General features: G+C 44.1%; 1 protein-coding gene across 1 annotated transcript in view; it reads left to right on the top strand.

Annotated features, from left to right (window-relative positions):
- Kiaa0319l (KIAA0319 like) overlaps window positions 1-25558 on the top strand; it is a 106746-nt gene that overhangs the window by 64179 nt on the left and 17009 nt on the right. Inside the window, exons 4-12 of the mRNA XM_042055227.1 lie at window positions 3870-4116; window positions 6146-6247; window positions 11080-11177; window positions 15405-15492; window positions 16460-16552; window positions 18815-18947; window positions 23472-23700; window positions 24592-24715; window positions 25221-25353. Coding sequence (XP_041911161.1) covers window positions 3870-4116; window positions 6146-6247; window positions 11080-11177; window positions 15405-15492; window positions 16460-16552; window positions 18815-18947; window positions 23472-23700; window positions 24592-24715; window positions 25221-25353 — 1247 coding nt within the window. The remainder of the gene's footprint in view (window positions 1-3869; window positions 4117-6145; window positions 6248-11079; window positions 11178-15404; window positions 15493-16459; window positions 16553-18814; window positions 18948-23471; window positions 23701-24591; window positions 24716-25220; window positions 25354-25558) is intronic.

The following is a 25558-nucleotide window of genomic DNA, read 5'->3' as shown; positions in this document are numbered from 1 at the left end:
GAGACCTGTTGCTTTTGGAGCCCAGGTGCTTCTGGAGCTTGGGTGGAGACTGGAGACTGTTTCAGAGAGCTGTAACAGGAAAATGCCAAACTTGCTCAGAGGATTGGATAAAAGAAAAAAAAAAAAAAAAAGAAAGAAAGCCTAGCTGGGTGGGGCAGAGCCCCACATGCAGCTCTGGCCTGTCCTGGTGGCTAAAAGCCACAGACAAATGGCTTTTTTTGTAAATTGTACCCCAGACAGACAGCAATTGTAGCATGAATAATAAAAACCCAGAGACAGATATTGGGGTTTAACCTGAAGACCAAAGAAGCAAAGCAGCCAGCCATTAGAGAGCTCTTACATCTATGAAGTCTTCAGACTGAAAGAGAGAGTTCCTGTCTCATATATAAAGGCATGCACCACCACTGCCTGGCCCCTGTGGCTAACTAGTGTGGCTGCTGGGATTAAAGGTGTGTGCCACCACTGCCTGGTCTGTATGGCTGACTATTGTGGCTGTTTTGTGTTCTGGTCTCCAGGCAAGCTTTATTTATTAAAACACAAATAATATACCACTATAATGCTGACCCCACCTTTAGAAATAAATCTAAAACTCATTCACAGCAAATGTTGGTAAGGTCATAGGATACCTAGAATGTCCAAATCAATGGGCATGCTACACAATTCCCTCAGCAACTTTTGAGAGCTATTGAAAGTTTGTTCTTTTATTTATTGAGATCGGGTCGCACTGTGTAGCCATGCCTGGTCTTGAACTTGCAGTAATCCTCCTGCCTCTGCATCTGTCTCTGCCTCCCAAGTGCTGGTATTAAAGGCATGTGCCACCACACACAACTGTTCCAGACATTTTTACAAAAGCATGAACTGAGCTCAGTGGTAGAACAGTGGGCTAGTCTGTGTGAGGCCTTGGGTTTGAAAACTGAAAACAGAGAGGGGTCAGGGAGAGAAAGGGAAGAGGAGGAGGAAAGTTCAAAATTCTTTGACATAGGTGGCACTCACTAGGCAGGCAGGCAGGCGGAAGCAAGAGGATCGTATTGTGGAAGCCAGCCTGGGTTACAGAGTGAGACCCTGTCATCATGTCTTTCTGTTCATGTGACATTCTAGAATGGAAAGTGATTGTTAATGGGAGTGAGTAAGTAGAGGGTGCTGCTTGGAGACTGTAGGTTGGGAGGGGAAGGGAGTCCAAAGGAACATGGGGATCTTTGGAAGCTCATTTGAATTGATGATTTCATAGTTGTTTACATCGGTTCAAACTTGACCAAGTATAAGCATTAAATATCTTTTGTGTCAATTATACCTTAAGAAAGCCTTTAAAATGGACAAAGATTTGATTAGACCTCATCCAAGGGGAAAAAAATGGTCAGTAGGCACATGAAAATATCTCCAACATTATTAGTGAAGGAAGGAGGCTCCCTGTCAAAGCCACTAGAATAACAAGGAAGTACAGAACAGGAACACCAAGTGTTGGGGAAGCTGTGGCCTGGAGCTCTTGTGCTTTGCTGTGAGAGTATAAGCTGACATTAACTGTCAACTGTTCAGCTAACCATTCAGAAAGTTAAACATGCTGGCTGTGGTGGCTCACACCTTTAATCCTAGCACTTGGGAGGCAGAGACAGGTGAATCTCTGTGAGTTCGAAGCTAGCCTGGTAGTCTACAAAGTGAGTTCCAAGATAGCTAGAGCTGTTATACAGAGAAATCCTGTCTCAAAACAAAAAACAACAAAAAAAGAAAGGTCAAACATTCAGTAAGTATAGTCAGCAATTCTACCCCTAAATATTTATCAGTGAAAATTGGGCCAGACACAAATCTTAGCATTCTAGAGGCAAAGGAAGAGGCAGGCAAATCTCTGTGAGTTCAAAAACAACCTGGTTTACATAGCGAGTTCTAGAACAGCCAGAGTTATATAATGAGATCCTATCTCAAAAAAAAAAAAAAAACTTGTTTGTAAAAATATATATATCCAAATATTTTTTTTTTTTTTTTTTTTTTTTTTTTTTTTTTTTTGGTTTTTCGAGACAGGGTTTCTCTGCAGCTTTAGAGCCTGTCCTGGAGCTAGCTCTTGTAGACCAGGCTGGTCTTGAACTCACAGAGATCCGCCTGCCTCTGCCTCCCGAGTGCTGGGATTAAAGGCGTGCGCCACCACCGCCCGGCTATATCCAAATATTTATAGCAGCTTTCTTTATAACACCTGGGGACTGAAAACAACTTAAATCTCTACCAGTAAATAAATGGAAAATAAGTTTGCTATATCTGCAATAAAATACTGTTCAGTAAAATAAAAAAAAAGTACTACCAATACATTCAGTACCATGGGCTAATCTCAAAACCTTGTTGAGTGAACACAGCTAGAAATAAAGATAGAGCACATACAGTTCCTTTTATAGAAAGTGTAAGAAAACACAAACTAGTCTTTCTGTGACAAAACAAATGAGTGGCTGCCTGAGTCTGGAGGTGGAGGCAGGGACGTGATGAAAAGGCATCAGTGAGCCCTTGGGGCTGACGGAGATGTCCGTCTCTAAGTTGTTGTTATGTGGGTGTGTGCATTTGTCAAAACTTGACCTCATGTTCTGATGTGAATTGTGTTTCCAGTAACTTGATTTGTAAGGCTCCCTACCCCCATGCTGGCTTAACCAGGTGGGGGTCCTGTTGTCACTGCGCTTCTTGGAGCCCCAGCAATGCAGCATGACCTAGACAAACACTTGATTGTGCCGTTCTCTGCATATGGTCCTCTAGCATTCATCAGTGTGGCTCTGCCTCTCCCTGTCTTCCAGCTCATCTCCATTGCTTCTGCCTCTTGCTGTGCTTATGGCTTTTAGTCCCCAACTGCTCTATGCTAATTTCATGTCTGTGCCAGTGTTCCTTCTCTAGCCCTTTGTGTGGTAAACAGTTGTTCCCCTTATAAAACTCAGCTTAGGACTCTTCTTGCCCAGAATCCTTCAAGAGAGAAAACATGACATGTTCTCAGTTACTTCTTCAGTTCATCGTGACTTTTATAGGAATATTTACTGTTTGACCTTATTATGCTTTTAGTTTGTTTTCCCCTGTTAGCTAAGCATAATATTTGGATATATATATATATATATATATATACACACACACACACACACACACACATATATATATATATATATATATATAATGTATACAATATTCAGTCTACATGTATGCCTGCAGGCCAGAAGAGGGCACCAGACCTCATTACAGATGGTTGTGAGCCACCATGTGGTTGCTGGGAATTGAACTCAGGACCTTTGGAAGAGCAGACAATGCTCTTAACCGCTGAGCCATCTCTCCAACCCCCTTGGTCATTTTTAAGTTTAAAAGTTCTTTAATGTATACGGGTGTTTTGCCTGCATGTATGTCTGTACACTGTGTATGTGCTTGGTCCCACAGAGGCTAGAAGAGGATTTTTGGATTCTTGAAACTGAAATCACCATGTGGGTGCTGGGAATTGAGCCCAGGTCTTCTGAAGGAACAGCCAGCGCTCTGAACTGCTGAGTCATTGCTTGAACTCTCTGGTTTTTTTGTTTGTTTGTTTTTTGTTTTTTTGGTTCTTACTCCATAGCCCAAGCTAGCCTCAGATTCTTGTCAAAAACTCTTTGCCTCAGCTTCCTGAGTGCCAGAATTTTAGGTGAGAGTCTCCATGCCCAGCTTATTTTGTTTTTGGTATGTAATTTGTGGTTCTGAGGATCAAACCCAGGGCTTTCACATGTCTGGCAGGCATTCCATCAATGAGTCTTTAGCTCCAAATTTTAACACTATTTGACTTTGGGTGGTAAGATTAATTTCTTCAATGTTTTTGATACCATTTCATGAGCCCACCCCAATGAGTCTGTAACTTTCGCTCACTGAAGTTAATCTTTCATATTTTTTAGGTCCACAAAGTCGTCACAGTTTCCAGTCCTGTCACCTCTGACCATACGACACAGACTCCTGATTGGCCCAAGAATGTGTCCGTCCATCCTGAACCAACAGAGCATTCCAGTCCTACATCCAGTGCTCAGCAAGTAAAAAGCACTGAGCACAGCCCAACTGATCCCCCTCTTCCAGTGGTCCCCTCCTACAGCTATGCTACCCCTACGCCCCAGGCCTCTTCCCAGAGCACCTCAGCACCACACCCAGGTGAGGCTCACTGCTCCTGTCCTTGGAGATGAGAGAAGAAAGTGGAGTCTTCCCACTTAGAGACAACAGAGGAGGCAAACCCGACTTGTACATGACCCTGTCTGTGCCCCTGAAAGTGTGGGTTTGGAGCCCCAGATCCCTATCTCAGCAGCTGCCCACCTGGGAGACTTGGTGGAATTCATTTTCTCAGAGCCACTGTGACCTGAAGGCACAAGCTGTGCTGGGGATGCTGTGCACACCTGTTATCTGGGGGTGAAGGCTGGAGAGCCAGGAAGTCAAAATCACCCTTGACTGTGAGCTTGAGACAAGCCTGAGCTATGTGAGACCATCTCAAACAAACAAACAAACAAACAAGCAAAAACCTAACTAACTAACTAAATAAATAACTGGGGCGGTATGACGGGTGGTGCTAAGAATGAAGAAACAGATGTGCAGGGAGGCAGTGCTGATGTGCCCCTCTGCCTCCCGGATGCCTGGCTGTGGTTCAGCCTTTTGCCACCTTATTCTCAGGACAAGCATGGGAAGGGGCTTAGACCTAGAGCTTTGCCTTACCAATTCTGCCTGGTGGTGCAGGACTGAGGGACCAAGTAGAGATAGTCCATCAGCAGGGGCAAGGCAGAACACTTTTTTTTTGTTTTGTTTTTTGCCACTTTTGGTTTTCTGGGGTCTCCTTTGCTTTTAATGAAATTTTAATGACATTGTTCCAGTCCTGAAGCCACATGTGATTTCTGTGTTCAGGAGAAAGCCTGTGGAGTTTCTATGAAACTGAAGTGTTTGGCTTTTGCTGTATTGACTAGCCGGATTTGGTCAGTTATACTGAGTATAATGACCCCCGCCCCCCGAACGTTCCATTAGAGAGGATTCCATCTCCTGGGGCAGCTGGAGGTTACAGTTTCCATAAAGGTTATTGCTTCATTTCCTCTCTAAGTGCAATGTTCCCGAGCAGAGGCAGATAAACCTCACGTTCCTTACTTGTTCAGGAATCCCTTTGCACCCCCAGCCTTAGAATACAAGTTGACCAGTCTGCTGTTTCCTGCAAGGCCTCCTAGAATTGAGGCCTCATATCCAGTAAACAGCTATTGCTGGAGGACTGAATCAGTGGTTTTCAGTTGGTGTAAACCATCTGCTTTCCCCAGCCCCCCAACAATTGTTTGATGCAAAATATCAATAATGCCAAAGTTGAGAAACACAGACACACAGGAGATAGGTGGCAAATAGTGTGAGCAGTGCACAGCTTTGTGCTGATTTGGAAGTTCCAGAAATGCAGTGATCTGGAAAGAACTCTTTGAGAGGAGACAGTTTAAACTAGAAACAAAGTAGAATACAGGAAAGGTAAACATCCCGCTTGAGCCAATAGCTGCAGCAGCCCCCATGTGCTTCCCAGAGGCTCCACAGCTTCTGTGATGCTGAGAGGGAAGGTGGGACTGGGTTGGAAAGGTGAGTCCATGTGGTTCTCCTATGCCAGCTTAGGCCTTTGTGTGGGAGGCAGGAGATTGATGGACTTGTCATAGCAAGACCGGATGGGCTGAGTAGGGTGGGGCACAAGTGGGAAAGGAATTAAGAATCTTGGAATAATCTTAACCTGTGAACAATGAGTCGGTAGTCGCAGACATTGGAAAAGGTGGGCCTTCTGACTGACATCCTTGTTATTTATATGCCTTAAGAAAAAGGTATTCACCTGATAAAAGTGGGCATTGAAGCAGAATTTGGACTCTTGGGAAAGTAGTATATAAAGCAGATGTGGAGACAGACATTAGTGCAGTACAGAAGTCGGAGCCCTGAGCTCTGCCTGGTGTTGTGAGCGCTTTAATGTGGAGGCAGTCAGCAGGAGTGTGAGTGCCACCAGCCTGAGGTGGGGAGCAAATCTAAGAAGCAGCTTTCTGATAACCTCAAGAGACCCTTTCCAATGGAAAAGTGAATACCGAATCAAACTTGAGGGGATTAGAGAGTAGACAAGTAGCAGATGAAGATGGTGGCTGAGGAGAGGGTATGGTGTGCTTCTGCTCACGGTGCTGTCACTTGGTTCCAGCTGTAAAGGAACTGGTGGTGTCTGCTGGGAAGAGTGTTCAGATCACCCTGCCTAAGAATGAAGTTCAGCTAAATGCCTACGTTCTCCCAGAACCAGAACAAGGTAAGCTTTTGGGAAACACAATTGTGTTTGCATTGGTAGCTACAAGCTTCAGTGTATTTGCTTTTGGAACAACCCTGTGAAGACAGGATGTGGCATGTGGGCATACAAATCTGCAGGCAGCACAGGAGGTGATGTTCTGTACAGCTGGAGAGCAGAGACTCTGCTTTCTTAGCCTGCTGGGTCTCACATATGCTCCATAAGTGCTTTGTCATAGAGCTGCTCTCCCTCCTGATCCTGTAGGCTTCGATGTCAAGCCTAATTCATTCAATTATTTTGAGCAAATTACTCCCTGTTTTTTATTTCTCAGTAAAGTTAGGAACAGAATATCTATGCCCCTAATATAAAAGCTCCCACTTATGTAAAAGAAACACTTCTAGAACTCAAGGCAGCCATCAAACCACACACACTAATAGTTGGAGACTTCAACACTCCTCTCTCACCAATGGACAGGTCAATCAGACAGAAACCTAACAGAGAATTGAAAGACTTAATGGAGGTAATGAACCAAATGAACTTAACAGACATCTATAAAACATTCCATACAATATGACCTGAAAGGACCAAATGTGACGGTATGTAAGTGACCTCTCTGGTGCCTAGCCGACGCTCTTTACTGGGAGTCTTTATATATGATTGTGTTGTGTCCAGGTAAAGGGGACAACCAGGCTGAAGTATAACTCAGTGGTAGAACACTTGGTAGGGGGAAAAAGGAAGGAACAAAGACTCAGATATACTATTTATTTTGGCTAAACAATTAGTAAATAACAGGTGCAGACCTTGAAGTTATTCAAGATTATTGCTAATATAGATTTTTACTTGAGAAAGTCAAGACTGGCAAGATGGTTCAGGCTATTACCACCAAACCTGATGACCCGAGTTCAAGTCCCAGAACCCACATGATGAAAGGAGAGAACTGACTCCTTCAGATTGTCCTGTGACCTACGTGTGCCTGTGCACACACACGCACACACACACACACACACACACACACACACACACACACACACAGAGGAGGTGGGGAGGTAAGTTCAACAAAAAGATTTTAAAGAAAAAGAAAGTACAAGCTTCAAAATGGCAAATAAAATTTATATTTATAAGTCATATAAGGGAGTTGGTGACCACTAGGTGTGGTAGTGCACGCCTTTAATCTCAGCACTCAGGAGGCAGAGGCAGGCAGATCTCTGTGAGTTCAAGGCCAGCCTGGTCTACAGGCGAGTTACAGGACAGCCAGGGCTACCCAGAGAAACCTGTCTCAAGAAACTTAAAAAAAAATTATACACACACACACACACACACACACACACATACATATACACACACATATGTAATGATATTTGATTTTAAAAAATAAGAGAGTTGGTGATAAATTCACTGTTTCAAATCTTGTAATATGAAAATCCATTTCATCTTTTAAGTGTGTGTTAATATACCAAATTTGACTCATAAACAGCCATAATCTCAGCTGGGTGGTGGTGGCGCATGCCTCACACCTTTAATCCCAGCATTTGAGAGTCAGAGGCAGGCGGATCTCTGTGAGTTCGAAGCCAGCCTGGTCTACAAGAGCTAGTTCCAGGATAACCAGGAATACACAGAAGAAACCCTGTCTCTTAAAACAAAAAACAAAACAAACAAAAAACCATAATCTTTTATGATCTCCTGTGACAGGAAGGGTTTGGTTTGTGTTTTACATTAAAAGGCTGACCAACTTTTAAGAATAATAAAGCTAATCCCCTTCTATTCTGTAAGACCACTTCTGAGAGGGAAGTCAATGACTCTTCAAGTTTGGAAACAGATTGTTCTAGAGCCCTCAAATCTTCATCCATGGCTGTTCTTAATTCGCTAAAGTACTGAGGGGTCTGTATTAGGGCAGCAGTAATTGCCAACACCTGAGGCTACTCCAAGGCCCAGTTCAGTGACTATGTTTCAGGAACTAGCTGAAGGTAAAGTTAGATTGTAATCTTGAGAATAATCTTGAGAAAGGAACTAGCTGATTATGACTTTGGGAGTGGTCTTGAGAGACAGGGAGTTGCCCCCTGGTGATCATCATTGGTATTCTCGGAATTTTCTACACCCTCCCTGCCCCTTTTGGATCACTGGGCAGTGGTTTCTTCCCTTAAAGGCCCCTTCTCCTGGTTACTCGGGGTCGAACTCTTCCCCTGTGTGGGTTATGAGTCTCGGCCCCAGTGCACTGGTTCCCGTCTCATCTCATCATTAAACCTCGTGTGATTGCAGCAAAAAAAAAAAAAAAAAAAAAAGGCTGACCAAGTAAAATGCTCTTCCTCTTTCAGGATGAGCCCTTCCATTTTATGTTTGTGTGTTTCTGATTCTCTTATTCTTTGTTGTTGGGTCTGGAGAAACTGCTCAGTGGTTAAGATCATGTTCTGCTCATCCAGAGGATGAGAGTTCAGTTCCCAGCACCTACATTGGGTGAATCATAATCACATTTAACTCTAGCTCCATCGGGACTGTAGGGCACCTGCACTCATATGCACATACCCCCACACAGACACATACTGCACATAATTTTAAAATAATGAAAATAAAATCTTTTTGGAATGCGTTCTTCGTTGTTTTTGAGACAGTCTTATTGTGTAGTTCTGGCTGGTTTTGAACTCATTGAGAATCACCCTCCTTTGCTTCCCAAGTACTGGGATCAAGGGTGTGCATGTGGTTGAATTCAATATTCTCAATGTGGGAGTCTAATACTAAGTAGTATATGCATGCCGAATATACTTTCTCAGAGCTGGAGCCCTGTTCCACTCTGTATTTTTGTTCTTGAAGTAACATTTCCTTATTAGGTCATTCCACTTTTTTTTATTGAAAAAAATTTTCACGTTAATATATTTTGATCAAGTTTTTCCTCTCTTCCAATTTCTCCCAGATCTCCCTTATTTTATATTTATATTCTTATTTTCCTCCCTCTTTCAAGAACAAAACCAGATAAAAAAACAGAAACAAACAAGAAACAACAAATTTGAGAATAGCTTCGTCTACAGAACTAGTTCCAGGACAGCCAAGATGACACAGAGAAACCTTGTCTCAAAAAAACAGGGCTGGAGGGCTGGAAGGCTGGAGAGATGGTTCAGAGGTTAAGAGCACTGGCTGCTCTTCCAGAGGTCCTGAGTTCAATTCCCAGCAACCACATGGTAGCTCACAACCATCTGTGATGGGATCTGATGCCCTCTTCTGGCGCGCAAGCATACATACAGATGGAACAATCATACACATAAAATAAATAAATATTTAAAAAAATAAGGTTGGAAAAAAATAAAAAAAAAATTAAAAAAAAATTAAAAAAAAACGAAAAAAAAAAAAAAACAAAAAAATAAGGTTGGAGAGGTGACTCAGTAGTTAAGAACATTTAAGAGCTCTTCCAGAGGTCCTGAGCTCAATTTCCAGCAACTACATGGTGGCTCACAACCATCTTTGATGGGATCACATTTCTTCTTCTGATGTGCATGAAGGCAGAGCACTCATATACACAGAATATATGAATAAATAGATAAAAGATGGAAAAAAGAAACAACCACCAAATAAAATTTAAAAAATAAACACATGCCAGGCAGTGGTGGCACGCCTTTAATCCCAGCACTCGGGAGGCAGAGATAGGCAGATCTCTGTGAGTTCAAGGCCAGCCTGGTCTACAGAGCTAGTTCCGTGACAGGCACCAAAGCTACAGAGAAACCTTGTCTCAAACAACAACAACAACAAAAACTCACATAAAAAGACCAATAAGACAAAAAAATGCCCAAAGCAAAGCAAAATGAAATGAAGTCCATTAAAAATGCCATTGAGTTTGTTTTGCTGGGTATGCCCTTAGTGTGCTTGATATACCTAGGGACTCCACTGGAGGAAACTGATCCTAGGATCCTAGGCTGTGTGTGTGCATGTGTGAGAACAGCTAGAGATGACAGTGGGCCAAATTATCATGCTAGTTTGGTGGAGGATCACTTACAAAATAAAATTTGCTTCTCAGGTTTTGGGGATTAGGCATTGTGTTCAACATTTGAGCTCCTCAGGTAAAAGTGTGGCCATGCTTTGCTGAGCGCTGTGGACTGTTTTCTCTCTCCCTGGAGCAGCCAGCAGCCCTCCTGTCACACCCACCTTTCCCCGTGCATCTTCCCCAGCTGAAGATTGCTTTCCTGGGGGGGGGGGGAGATGGTCCCTCATAGATGACGGGGATTCTACTACCCTCATGCTATGCAACAATACAGTCTAAGCTTTAAACGAGGACCATTTACTGCTTCATTTGATCTTAATTAATTTCAGTGGGGCCTGTTTTAAATGGGCCATGCCTTGCCATCTTCTGCAGGGTGTTATTTAGCTCAGCAGGAATGAAGTAGCTCTTTTAACTCACCAGGGTGTGATGACCTCAGCTAGACTAGCATTGTTAGCACTCTGTAAAATGCTATTTTTGAACCATGTTATTTAGAAGTCATTGCTGTTCTTTGTTGGGAAAGAAGTTTTGTAAGAAAATGACCTTTGTTCCCAATCAGTTCATCTGTAGTGGTTGGTAGGGCATGTATCTTCAGTGAGAGATACACCATGAACAACCTGATTTTTTTTAAAGGGAGGATTGGCTGGAGGGTGGGTGTGGGGCAGAATGAGCACTATTGAGAGAATGAAAGAGACCCTGTCTGTGGCAGAGTCAACAAGAGCCCTTTCAGGAAATGGTTGGCTTCCCTACAGCTTTAGGGCAGCATGTTAAAGCCACAGCTTTATCAGGATTTAAAAAAGGTTTCTTATTGGCAGGCTGTAGAAGCGATTTGTTATTGGCAGCCTTTTGTGTGTAGGTGCATGTTTTCATGGTTTTCCTAACTGCCCTTCTATAGGAGAAACCTACACCTACGACTGGCAGCTGATTACTCATCCCAGAGACTACAGTGGGGAGATGGAAAGGAGACACTCCCAGGTCCTCCGACTGTCCAAGGTGAGTTTGCCTCCTTCCACCTGCTGGGCGAGGGGAGAGCCCCTGACTGAAACAGGGAATACAGAGTTTCTGGTCACACTGAAGCTGAGAACAATCTTTTGTGGTGAATCTTTCAAAAGTCTCCATGGCGGACAGCCAGTGTTTGTTTAGTGTATGATTCTCAAATTTTCATTGCTGGTGAGAAGACTACAGCATGCTAGAGATGGCTGAAAATATACACTCAACAGCTCTGTGAGGTGACATAAGCACTTCAGAGTTCCAGAGATAAGCAAGGTTATTTGTGTCCGTATGACTGGATCTTCAGAGTAGTTATGGGCAAGAAGATGTTCATGTCCCTTGGCCCAGTGGCTCCCGCATTCAATGACAGTTCACTACATACTCTGGTAGCCACTTGGGATTACCCAATGATTAATCATAATCTTTTCTTCCCCCTGGAGACACAGTCTCTTTATGTAGATCAGACTGGTCTCAAACTCAGAGATCCATCTCTGCCTCTGCCTCTGGAGTGTTGGGATTAAACGCGTGTGCCACCACATCCAGCCAAAATCATAATCTATGTAGGCAGAAGCTGCTCTTTCATTTCCCAGCCACCTAGACCCGAAATAATTACACAGAAACTATATTAATTAAAACACTGCTTGGCCTATTAGCTTATGCATATTTCTCGCTGGCTCTTACATCTTAAATTAACCCATCTCTATTAATTGGTACATCACCACAAGGTCGTGGCCTACTGGCAAAGTTCCTGTGGGCTCTGGTGGGCATTCTTCTCCCTTGGCAGCTACATGGCATCTCTCTCACTCTGCCTCCTTTTTCCCAGCATTCAGTTTAGTTTTTCTGCCTAGTTTTATTTTGCCCTGCTGGTAAGCCAAAGCAGCTTTATTCATTAACCAATGGTTCACAGCATACAGAGGGGAATCCCACATCAATCTTAATATTTAGGCAGCATAAGAAGCAAGTAATTACAGCAAAGGGTTTGTGGGCAGTAATGGGCCACTGATGGTTATCAGTAGGATCACTGAAGTCCTGGTGCTTACTGTGGGTTTCTTAGAGTTAACCTACTTGGGTCATGAAAGGGGCCCTCTTTACTGGGTAAAGGGTGTGTGGAAAGAGAATACTCTAGCGACAGAAGCCCTGGGCTAGAAATCTCTCAGAGGCAGGACCTGTGGTGGAAGGAATGCCACATGGTTCGGCCTGTGAAGAACACCCGTCAGGGAAGGAGGAGGTCCTGGTGGCAGGACTTTGAATGTCTTTGGCTCTTTATTTTTCTTTGTGTGTGGCTGTCAGGCCCAGCATCAAGTGCCTTTACCTGCTGAGCCATCTCGGTGGCTTTACCTTGAGTATTTTCTATAGAGCAGAGAGCCTGTGAGAGGTAGGTTCAGATTCTCAGTTTAGAAATCCAGCCTTCCACAGATTGGCGGAGATAAGATGCAAAGGGGGAAGATGAATAAGGAATCTACTGACACATTTAGGTAGGAAATGATATTATTCTGAGATTCTGAGAAAAAACACTAAAGTACAATTAAAACAAGAAGCCATCTATTGAGTTCAGACCATCTAGCAGAGATGTTGATAATTGTTTTATTTAATTATTTTTATTGTCATAAAACCTCAAAATAGCACGTATTAAGATCTCTTTTATAAATGAAAAAATAAAAAAATATTTAAAAATATTTAAAAAGGGAATGGCTTGGCCAGATTTCACAAAGCCATTAAGTGGTGGGTTGTATCTAGAACGTTCCATCCCAAAGCCCACACTTGGATTCCTAACTGCTGTGATGAGTGGATGAAGAGGAAGGCAGGGGGTACGTGGGGACAGTCGGATGAGGAGGGGGTGCGTGGGGACAGTCGGATGAGGAGGGGTGTGCGTGGGGACAGTCGGATGAGGAGGGGTGTGCGTGGGGACAGTCGGATGAGGAGGGGTGTGCGTGGGGACAGTCGGATGAGGAGGGGTGTGCGTGGGGACAGTCGGATGAGGAGGGGTGTGCGTGGGGACAGTCGGATGAGGAGGGGTGTGCGTGGGGACAGTCGGATGAGGAGGGGTGTGCATGGGGACAGTCGGATGAGGAGGGGTGTGCGTGGGGACACTCGGATGAGGAGGGGTGTACATGGGGATAATCAGATGAGTTTGAGATACTGGATGGGGATACTGGGGGAGAGAAGTCCAGGCTGAGTCTAGCTTTTAGAGGTAGAGGAAATGAGGACAGAAAAACCAAATTTGAAGGAGATTTAAAGATAGGTGATTGAGTCATTTGGAGTATATGACTGAGGTGCATATGGGACATTTGGGTGGAGTGGATCCATTGGCAGCTAGAAGAAAGGACTAGAGACCAGGAGATAAGTCATCTGGATTGAGAGATAAATTTGCAGATCTGCTTAAAATCAAAGGTGTAGTCACAGCTCAGGGTAGCCAGTGGAAGTGTGTGGGGTGAGGCAGAGGACATGGGGGGAGCAAGGTGGAAGCCAGGGACAAAAGCATTTTGAGGAGAGACTGGCTGAATGGTATTCACCCAAAAAAGAAGAAAATAAGGAAAAATCTTTATTTTCTTCCATGATGTTCATTTTAATCATAACTAAAACTTGGAACCCGCTCAAGTATCTAGCAATGTGGAATTCTTGTGTGAATTATCATACATATATTCATGCAGTGTTTTATAGTCACTATGATAAATGAATGTTAAAGAGACTATATCATGGGGCTGGAGAGATGGCTCAGTGGTTAAGAGCACTGACTGCTCTTCCAGAGGACCGGTGTTCAATTCCCAGCACCCACATGGCAGCTCACAACTGTCTGAAAATCCAGTTCCAGGGATCTGACACCTTCACACCCGTGCACATAAAATAAAAAGATTTTTAAAAAATTTTAAAAAAGAGATTATATCATAATCAGGGACATTACTTATGCTAACTGAACAAAATAAAAAACAATAAAAAGTTTGATACCTTGATTTTTAGCTAGTCCCCAATACCTCTGAAATTTGGCCTGGGATAATACAGGTAATGTTTGGCTCTGAAGAAATGAGTTGAAGCCAAGCATAGTGGTGATCACCTTTAATTCCATCACTTGGGAGGCAGAGGTAGGGGTATCTCTGTGAGTTCAAGACTAGCCTGGTCTACAGAGCAAGTTTCAAGACAGCCAGGGCTGCAAAGAGACACCCTGGCTCAAAAAGAAAGAAAGAGAGAGAGAGAGACAGAGAGAGACAGAGAGAGAGAGAGAGAGAGAGAGAGAGAGAGAGAGAGAGAGAGAGAGAGAGAGAGAGAGAGAGAGAAAAGAAAAAAAAGAAATGAGCTTGAATAAAACTATTTTTTTTGGTATGTGGTCAGGGATTAGAGGGTTTTCTGGATAGTGGGACAGTGGTGGTCTCACTGTGCCTTCTCTTTGGTCGTTGTATACACTGGGTGGAAACCGAAAGGGAAAATCAGATATTTAAGCATGATTTGATTTTTTTGTTTGTTTGTTTGGGTTTTTTTTTGTTTTTTGTTTTTTTTTTTTTGGTTTGGTTTGATTTGTTTTTTCTGAGACAGGGTTTCTCTGTGTAACAGCCCTGGCTGTCCTGGAACTCACTTTGTAGACCAGACCAGCCTTGATCTCAGAGATTTGCCTGCCTCTGTGATGGGATTAAAGGTGTGCGCCACCATTGCCCTGTTTGTTTTAATTAAATTAGCTTTTGTATATATGGGTGATTTTTCTGCATGCATATCTCTCTACCACTTGTATGCCTGTTGCCCAAGGAAACCAGAAGAGGATTTCAGATCCCCTGGGACTTTAGTTAACAGATGGTTGTGAGATGCCATGGGGTGTTGGGAATTGAACCCAGGTCCTCTGGAAGAACAACCAGTGCTCTTAACCACTGAGCCATCTCTCCAGTTACCCACTTGTTGTTTTTATTTTTAATAAGATGTTTTTCTTAGAAGTCTTGATTTTTTAATTTCATAAGTGGGATGGTTGGGTCTTCATTGTTCCTCTGAGAAGAAAATTGGAGTATAGAGAGACTGAAACATTTCTTTTGTTCCAGATACAGCCAGTAATAAGAGTCACATTAAAAGATGGGTTTCTTATTAATTTGACCCATCTTTAATCCCTTTGGCTACTTTACTTTTTCCACTTTGAGAACAAGACACAAAAAGAGTGCAGGACTCAGGCCAAGAAAGCTCATGTGCTCTGTTGTCCAAAACAGCGCTTCTGCTCCTTGCAGTCATCTAAAGGGTCTTGTCTTCCCTTGTCAGCTGACTCCAGGCCTGTACGAATTCAAGGTGATTGTGGAAGGTCAGAATGCCCATGGGGAAGGCTACGTGAACGTGACAGTGAAGCCAGGTATGCATCTACCCCAGGGCTCCCTCTGCAGGACTTCGAAGAGGGAGATTTGGCCTCAGGCTTTGAGATTCCTATTCATTTTCTTTTGGGGGTGGGTCATCATATTCTATTTATTGGGCAATTCCTAGTCCAGTGTAGTAATTGTAGCAAAGTGTACTGGGCTGGACATGGGAATGGCCCAAGCAATGACTTTCTGCCAGAGACTCCAAGTGAACAGGGCCAAGAGATGACCCAGTGTTGTAATTAAGAAACTAAGGGAGCTTGAAGCCCTGGAGAAGCCAAGTGACCAACCAGCCAGGTGACCTCATTTAAGCACTACCAGTTTTCTCACATTGGAAACTCAGTCCTGAATCCATACTGTCATTCTCTTAAAATGAGCCATGAGGCATCGTAGTTTGCATTTGGACAGACATTTGCAGGAAGCTGGAGAGAGTGCCTGTGCTGGCATAGGTCAGTGCCACCTTCTTCCTCTATTGGCAACAGAGTATTCCTTGGCCTCTAAACCCAAAGTAGACTTTTCACCAGACATTGAATGTGTGACCTGCAGACTAGATCTGTAGCTCGATGGGGAGGCGCTTGACTAGCACGAGTGGAGCTGAGCTAACCCAGAAGTAGCGATTGGCAGCCTTGTACTTTCCCGAAGCTTGACACACTGAAAGTGTGCACAGGGCCATGGAGTGATGCATTTATTTCAGTCTAGCTCTCAGGTTTGTGAGTTGAAGGTCAGTCAAGACTACACGGCTAACAGGCTCTTGTTGGCATGGTCTTGGGAACAGTCAGGTTTGGAACAGGCCTGAGCAGGTGTCTTCCATTAGAACGGCAGCCTGGTCTTAATACTTTCCTATCTGGTGCTCCTTCATTAGTCAGCCATTCGTTGAAAAGGATTTGTAATCAACACAGATAGGCCCCACCCTCCTACAGTTTTAAATTTTTCTCTCCCATTTCTTTTTGGCTCACTCTCTTGCAGAACCCCGTAAGAATCGGCCTCCTGTTGCTATTGTGTCCCCCCAGTTCCAGGAGATCTCGTTGCCAACCACTTCAACCATTATCGATGGCAGCCGTGAGTATTTGTCTAAGTGTTATAGACTGGAAGTCACTGTGAACTCTAGGGCCAGCTGTGTCCATATTCTGCTTAGGTCAGTCTTTTTAACCATGTTACAGGAAGGTCAACCATCCCTAGCAACTGACTGGGAAGTTATCAGTCAGGCCAGTTAAAATCTTGTTTGAAGGGGCTGGAGAGATGGCTCAGAGGTTAAGAGCATTCCCTGCTCTTCCAAAGGTCCTGAGTTCAATTCCCAGCAACCACATGGTGGCTCACAACCATCTGTAATGGGGTCTGGTGCCCTCTTCTGGCCTGCAGGCATACACACAGACAGAATATTGTATACCTAATAAATAAATAAATACTTAAAAAAAAAATCTTGTTTGAAGTAACATTTCTACTCAGAGAAAATAGGATTGTACATACAGTTAGAATTACCTTAGTTGAAACTGACTGGTTTACATATTTGTTTAGATGCTGTTTCCTTTCTTGGTTGTCAGAATCAAGTTCTTGGCTACATCAGTATCCAAAAGGGCTGTCCTAGGAGTGTTCAACAGACATCACTGCCTTATAGGCTATTGTCAGCCTCCTGGAGAGGCTCACTGTGCACCTGGCCTGGGTCTATGTTCCTTTTTTGTTTTGTTTTAATGATTTTTGAAGATTAATTTTTGTTATTTTAATTATGTGTAGGGGTATGTATGTGCATGTACCCAAGGTATCCCAGAGGCCAGAGGCGTTCTGCTCCCTAGATGGAGTAGAGTTGCAGATGGTTGTGATCTACCTGGTATGGATTCTGGAAACTGAACTCTGGTCCTCTGGAAGAGCAGCATGTGCTCTGGAGCCATCGTCTTTATTCACTGTGACTGTGGACCGAGGTTTCTGGAGCTGTGGATGCGGCTCAGTGGTGCAGTGTTTATATAGCGTGCACAGGAGCTGGACTGGGAAAACAGAATAAAAACCAAGCCCCAACCCAAAGTGCTCAGGTAGTTTTTGTCCTGTGCCCTGATCAGCTCCATCCCCATCACTCTGCCTGTCTTGGCACACGGACACACTTTTTGACCAAGATAGCCCCTGCTCTAGCAGAGAACACTTAAAAAGGGCTCAGCATTAGATGTCGATGGCTCTGTTAAGAGGAAGGGCCCAGAAAGAAGCGGGTGTCAGAGGAGGGGTAGAAGGGTTCCGACACCACTTGTTGCTTTATAGTTTGGAAGGTCAAAGTTGAATACTATGCAGATAGCATGAGGAGAGTGTCCCCCAGTCCTCCAGACAGCACGGCTGCAGTTGTCTGTGTCTTTGCAGAGGGACACAGCATGCCTGCACTGCATATCTGGAAACTGCACATGCAGCGGCATCTTTGCTCTCACCCACACGGCCACATGTCACACACACTGTCATTTGTGGTGGAGCTCGGCTCTGTGTGGAGGGTTTGTCTGGTCAGTGCATGGAATGCTTATCCCACTTTCAAAGCTGACTTCTGCTGAGTATGGAAAGTCAGCGTGCTTGTTTACAGTATCTGTTGGTGACCATTTAGGTTACTTGAATTCATTTCTGTGATGAGCAGTGCTACCACAAATAATATTGTCAACATGATGTTTATCATACATGAAAGTCTATCTGTAAGGTAAATTTCTAGAATTATTACACTAATTAGTAATGAAGATACATGTTGCCATGTAGAGCAATAAACTGTATTAGTTCAGCTAATATGAGGGCCCTTTTCTCCATACATTTACCATGCTGTGAAACAAAAAATTTTTATTGCATTTCTTGCTGTAAGTGCTAGGGGAGGGTGTTGCACACATGTGGAAGGCAGAGGACAACTTGTAATCAGTCTTCTCCTTCCTCCACATGGGGCCTGGAGACTGAACTCAGGGGGTCAGGCCTGGTGGCAAATGTCTCCACCTGCTGAGCCATCTTGATGGTCTGAAACTTTTTTTAAAAAAATCAGTGTGATAGGTTAAAAATATTATCTGAAAGAGTATTTTTAATTTTCATTTCTTTTAAGTGAGGGTTCAATATATTTTCATGCATTTAAGAATTGTTTTTCCTTTTTCACACAATAGCATTGATCTCCTATGTGAGAGTCCTTAGGAAATGACACAGAACACTCCTATGGGACCAACTGACCCAGTATTCCTGGGGAAAAACTGCTTTGGAGAGAGAGTCTAATTTTACGTTTTTCTAGCTTGAGTTCTCTATGTGGCTGCTTGGTTTGTGTAGATTGAGTAAGTGCTGAGGACCAACATTATTGTCTCCTAACTGATGTCCTTTGTGGTCCAGAGAGCACTGATGATGATAAAATTGTCCAGTACCACTGGGAGGAGCTCAAGGGGCCTCTGAGAGAGGTGAAGATCTCTGAAGACACAGCCATTCTAAAACTAAGTAAGCTCATCCCCGGGAACTACACTTTCAGGTAAATCAGGATTCAGTTCCGTCAACCTTGTAGGAGCGACTCTGAAAATGTCTGCTCACTCCGGGGTTGGTGGAGGGTTCAGCCGCGGGGTGACTGGTCACAGTGGTGGTGACTTCTTGTGTGTTTGTTGAGGCAGGGTTTCTCTGTGTATTGCCACGGGGGTGGGGGGGAGGGTGGTCGCCTCCAGGCAGCTCAGGGCTCGAAAGGAATCCACAGTTTTGGCATAAGCTAAGACTTCTTTCTGAGGGGGTTAGGGGAAAAAGACACTCATATGTTTTTTGATGTTTTTTTCTTTCATTTTCTGTCCTCATGTGTTCTTTCTAACTCTGTCTTTACTCTTGAAGTTCCCCTTCTAGTTCTCTCATTTTTGATGGTTTCCTTCTAGCCCGTGTTAACTCCTCTCTCCGTCCCCTTACAACTTCTACACCCCAGCCCAGTCCTCCAGGTAACACAGCAGGAGTCACCACGGGCTACATCCATTTCTCAGTGAATGATTGTAGGAAAGATTAAAAGCAGAGTCGTCCAGACAGTTCACACGCGCTATGCCTAAGTAACTTGTCACAGAGCAAGGAAGGAACATTTTTTTTTCTTAGTCAGCTCTTTCATTGACAGGCTGAAAACTGAGGTAGTTCACTTTCTTATCTTGAGAGGTAATCTTATCAGGAATTTTAAAGGAGTCATAAACCTAAACTAATGAAGAATCTAAGAAAATAAGAAAACTGTACTATAACCTATACTTCTGAGTATTTTTCTATAAAGCAGGAATTTTGAAGGACTGTTCACCTTGTTTTGGCAAAGTTCAGCAGTCTTTTCCCTTTGTGTTCTGCTTGTCCAGTTTGTACAGCAGTCAAGGCCAAAGCAGTTTCTTGCTCAAAGGGCTAGCATTGCCACAATGAGAGCAAATTCCAAATGGAGGTTCTTCAATGCCCATCATCTTTTCTGAAGTAGAGTGGTGCTGCCAGGAGCAGACACATGTCTCACTGTCACGAAAAACCTTAGGTTATTAAACATCTTAAATACCATATTCTGTAGGCCTTTAACGTGTTTGAAGACTATCTATCTATCTATCTATCTATCTATCTATCTATCTATCTAAAATATATCTATTTAACCTTGAAAACATACCTAACATGACTACAAGTTTGATTATTGTAGATGACTAACTACTAACCTGCATTTCTTAATTTTTAATTAAGTTATATAATGAGCTATATAAGCACAATATCCCAAACAAGAATAGAAATATAACTTTAAATTTGTATCAGTATACCAAAATTCATACCATTGTAAAATATTTGAGGTTAATAGTTGTCTTTTTATCCTATATTCCTATATCCCCCATAAATGATGACAAAAATCTATAACCAACCAAATGACCAAAAGCCACCCATCTCACCACTTAGGAATGTGGACATTGTGTTCTCTAGACAGTTTCCTGAGAAAATGGAGATAATGGTCTAGTACTGGAAACACTAGTTGTCACATTGTTGTCCAGTCTCAGAGCTGTCCCCGTGCAGAGGGATCGGTATAAGTCACCTGTCTTGTAGCCTTTCCTGGTTTACTTCTTTGTATCTGTAGCCAGGATTTTCAGGAGGTTCCTCATCCCCCTCCCTAATCAAACCCCATCCATCTCTCTTAACCTTGAAGGGATCCATGGCCTTTTGTTTCCTGGAGAAATAAAAGCATAACCCCTTCCCCAATACATTTTCTGACTTCCGTATTGAAGTTAAAGCATTCCTGGAGTGTTCAGGCTGGCCAATCCAGCAGGCCCTCTTACCATCCCATGTCTCTCAGCAGCTGGTGTTCACTCATGAGCATTCAAAAAATTCAATCAGCACAACATCATGCACGATCCAGACTCCCTGTGTATTTCCCATCTTTTTTAAAAAATGGTTTACTTATTTTTATTTTATATGAATTTGTTTTTTTCCTGCATGTATGTCTGTATGAGGGTGTTGGATCCCCTGGAGCTAGAGTTACTGATAGTTGTGAGCTGCCATGTGGGTGCTGGGAATTGAACCCACGTCCTCTGGAAGAGCAGCCAGTGCTCTTAACCACAAAGACATCTCTCCAGTCCCATATTTCCCATTTTTATGTGACTTTTTTCCTTTATATTACTTTACCACACACCCCCCCCCTCTCTCCCTCTCTTTCTCTCTCCTGGTTTTTTGAGACAGGGTTTTCCAGTAGCTATGGAGCCAGTCCTGGAACTAGCTCCTATAGACCAGGCTGGCCTCAAACTCACAGAGGTCTTACCTGCCTCTGCCTTCCGAGTGCTGGGATTAAAGGTGTGTGCCACCACTGCCTGGCACTTTATTCTCTCTTTAAAGTCTTTACCTTATTATTTATAAACTATTTATTTTTTTTCTATGACTGGCTATATCCATTTTTTTTCTTTCTTAAGCCTACATACATTTTAAAACATGCTGTAGCCTGTTTAGAGTTTTTTCCTATCTGGACCTGTTGTTGCTGCATGTCTCCAGCCTTTTCTGACCGTGTGAGGCAAACCTTAAACTGCTAAGTGGCATTTGCACTAACAACTGGCTCCATCCTGCTCAGATCCATGAGAGCCAAGCTTTACATACTACGAGGCTGGTCGAGGGCTGCTTTCAACTGGAGGCTACATCTAACTGCCCCAGCTCTAGGAAGCTGGTGCCCTCCTGGTGGCAAGCATTTTTACTTGGCTTTTTGTTTCTACTTAATGTGCTGGCTACTCAAGTGTTTGCTCTATGGCAGAGCCTCTTAAAGGAGTCATCTCCATTTTTTGTTTGTTTGTTTGGGGGTTTTCTTTTCTTTCTTTCTTTAGCTTCCTTAGGTCCTATGTGGAAATATGGGTCCCATTTTGGAACAGCAAATGTAACACATCTTTACCTCATTAAACAAATATTCCACATCAGAGCCTGAGCTTTTTTGTTTGTTTGTTTGTTTGTTTTTGTTGTTGTTGTTTTTTGAGGCAGAGTTTCTCTGTAGCTTTTGGAGCCTGTCCTGGAACTAGTTCTTGTAAACGTGCTGGCCTCGAACCACCTGCCTCTGCCTCCTAAGTGCTGGGATTAAAGGCGCATGCCACCACCACCTGGCTCAGAGCCTGAGCTTTCAACCACACTGATAACATACAATTTGGGGGTAAATGGGTATAGGGAATATGCTTTCTTTCTTTTTTTAAAAAAATCTGTGATATGAGAGTGGCCCTGATTAGCCTTTTGCTTTTGTTTGATTGCTTGTTTGTCTTCTCCTGCTTTTACATGGCATTAGCTTGCCCCCACGTTGTAGCCAGGTGCCATCTGAGTCTAAGACTCAGAAGGCCAGCCGGGGACCTTTCCAGGTGATTCAGAACAAAGGACCACAGCCTTTATGTAATTGTTCCTGTAATCCTCCTGACATAGGAGGCAAGCTAACAATCACAAACCTTTGAGAAGTCAGGGGACCAGGGGAAGAAGCGAACACCATGATTCCCCTTTTCCAATACTTGATCTTGTGTATGTATCTAAGTTTCTGTGCCTCTTTGGAAAGGCTGCAGTACTCAGGTCTCTGCAGCTCACAGGTGAAAGGTAAGGCTGGTAGGAAGCCCCGCAGATGGCTGGGGTGTCTGAGGCTGCTGGTGAGAGCTCAACAAGCGGCGTGTCTTTGCAGAGCTTTTCCTCTTTCTGTCAGCAAATGGAAGGATCCCAAACTCCCCGCTCGCTTACACTCACATTCTGAGGTGGTGTGAGAAGCTTTAGGCTGTTCAGCTGGAAGGCATCATTTAGGTGGAAGCCTGCTCTTATAAAAGAGCATTCCCCTCAAACCCTGCTTCTCACTGCACACACCGTGGGCATGTTGCGCAGGCCCACCCATTCCCATTTCCAGCTCCCGCCTTGCTGGAGCCAACCTTCTGGTCCGTCCCGGAGCTCTGTGTCCAGGGTGTCCATATCCATTTTTGTGATGTGCCCGTGGCTGAAACAGAGCAATGGTGGACAGCCAGACTGAGTGCTGTGCTGTCTGTGAGCTCTGCAGGAACAGAGGTCAGGGATTATTCCTTCTTAAGAATGGGTTTCTGAGCCGGGTGTGGTGGGTGCCTGTAATCCTGGCACTCCAGAGATAGGAGAGAGGCATTCAAGGGCAGCTAGGGTTTCTCTGCAACACTTACAGGGTCTTAGCACACGGGCACACACAGGCAGCAGAGCAGTCTGCTGCTGCTGACATATAGGGCCTGGATTACAAATTCTGAGGTCACTGCTGTCAAGCTGTACAACTGTGGACAACTTGGTTTTTCTTTCAGTCTCTTCATATGGGTGTGGAGATGCGAGGAGGTTAGACTTTACAGAGCTTGTGTCTGTGTTCAGTAGATACAAAGCATTAGGAACTTCACCCTGTGCAAGGAAACTCTCAGTCAGTTTCAGATGTCTCTAACATTACCTTGCTTTTCCAACAGGATGGGGAGGAGTGTAAACTCCTGCCACTGTGGTATTGCCCAGTACTGACGCTCAGTCCTCCAGGTCTATTCCTTTTCCCTTAACCTTCCTGTTGAACTCTTCTCTCCAATAGCCTGACTGTCGTTGACTCTGATGGGGCTACCAACTCCACCACTGCGAGCCTGACAGTGAACAAAGCTGTGGATTACCCTCCTGTGGCTAACGCAGGCCCCAACCAAGTGATCACCCTGCCTCAGAACTCCATCACCCTCTTTGGAAACCAGAGTACTGACGACCACGGCATCACTAGCTACGAGTGGTCCCTCAGCCCAAGCAGCAAAGGGAAGGTGGTGGAGATGCAGGTAGGAGAGCATGCTCATGTCTTCTCTCACTCAGGCGGCAGGAAGTTTCTTGAGTTGGGGTCACCCACTCAAGGTTTATTTCTGTTCCATTTTAGTTAACAGAGTCAGTTTTGTGCATTTAGATTTTTTTAAAAAAAAAATCTCCAAACTAATTCAGAAAGTTTTAGGTCTTCTGACTAGCACATTATCTGAAACCTTTATATTAGGAGGCTAGGTAAGAAATGTGTCTGTTATGGGTGACCCAACCTAGAGAGTCAAATTACACAGATGCAACCAGGGCGCAAATCTTCATAAACTCATTGGAGTAGATCATCTGGCTAATGGACATCTTCCCTAGAAGTGTTGCAGAATAGACAGGGCATTTAGATAAGTAGAGGAAGCCGGGTGGGGCAGTGCTGGAGGAGGGCTGCTGTAACATGGAGATAGGGTCCTAGTCCAGACATAAATGAGACTCTTGGGTGGAATTTTCCAGCTATTCATCACTACAGGCCAAACAAAATACCTACAAGCTGGACTCAGCCCTAGGTTGCCAGGTTTTGCATTATTCTATAGGAAGCACCTGTGTTGGAGGTTTGCCTCTTCTTTACAATGTTCCTTCTGGTGTGCAGGAAGGATTCTGTATCTCTGGGTTTCTAGACACAGCCCAAGGCATGCTTGACCCATTGTACTTGATGTGTTCTGACAGGTCTCTCTGAGGTCACAGAATCTATTGAAATTCTTATTAGTACATTGTCTCATGCTGCACTTTCAGCGGTCCTTTACCATGCTGAGCTGGGAGGTGATAACCAAGTTAGGGTTAAAGACCTGACTGAACCATTTCTGTCAAGTGAGCATTGTATGCAGTGCTGTGATCCTGGGAGTCATTGCTCATTCTTGAATTTCCGCATGTAGGGAGTTAGAACGCCAACCCTGCAGCTGTCTGCAATGCAAGAAGGAGACTATACCTACCAGCTCACCGTGACAGACACAATAGGCCAGCAGGCGACCGCTCAAGTGACTGTGATTGTGCAGCCTGGTAAGTTCCTTCCTCAGGAGCCTGGGAGAGAAGGGGTTGAGTTCTGACCTGAAGGAGCAGAGAGGTAGAAGGCATCACCCACAGAGAACCACATCTGTTGCCCCCTTGCCCTCTCTCGTAGCTAGAGGAGGCTTCTCAGCTCCAGTGTGTGCCCCTCCCTTGCTCTTTACAGTGTGTTCACATGGCCTGGGAGAGGGAGCCACACCGTGTCAAGTGTCACATGATTTTAAAGGATTGGTGTGAAGCCCACTTTATCTAGAAAGCTGTCTCATGCTTCCTACCCTGTTGCATTAGATTGCAGAGCTAAAACTTCACTGTTTTCAGAATCGCTTGACATGAATCAGTCTTATTCTTATGAGTCCCCTGATGGCATCCATCTCTCTCCCATGTACCTTGTAAAGCTCTGGGCTAAGAGGCAGAGTTCCCATGGCTACCAAAACGGATGTCCCAAGGGTCCTCTACCACCTGGAGTGTTGCTTTTGACGGCTGCATTTCTTTGTCCTAGAGAACAACAAGCCGCCTCAGGCAGATGCAGGCCCAGACAAAGAGCTGACCTTGCCAGTGGACAGCACAACCCTGGATGGCAGCAAGAGCACGGATGACCAGAGAATTGTTTCCTATCTTTGGGAGAAGACCCAGTGAGTGTTCTGTGCAGAGGTTCCTGGCCTTGGAAGAGCATGGTTTTACTTGTTTTTCAGGTTTGACTCACTCCTACTGGCTTATTCAGGAGAGGAGAAAGTAATGTTTATAATTCTAAATTTCAGCTCTTTAGAAAGATTTTCTGATTTATTTACTTATTTATTTATTTTTAGAGAAGCATGCGTATCGTCAGCCGCCCCAGGC

The sequence above is a fragment of the Arvicola amphibius genome, chromosome 6, assembly GCF_903992535.2.
Source record: "Arvicola amphibius chromosome 6, mArvAmp1.2, whole genome shotgun sequence".
Classification (NCBI taxonomy): Eukaryota; Metazoa; Chordata; class Mammalia; order Rodentia; family Cricetidae; genus Arvicola; species Arvicola amphibius.
Note: the sequence above shows the minus strand (reverse complement) of the source record. Positions and strands in the feature narration are given on the sequence as shown.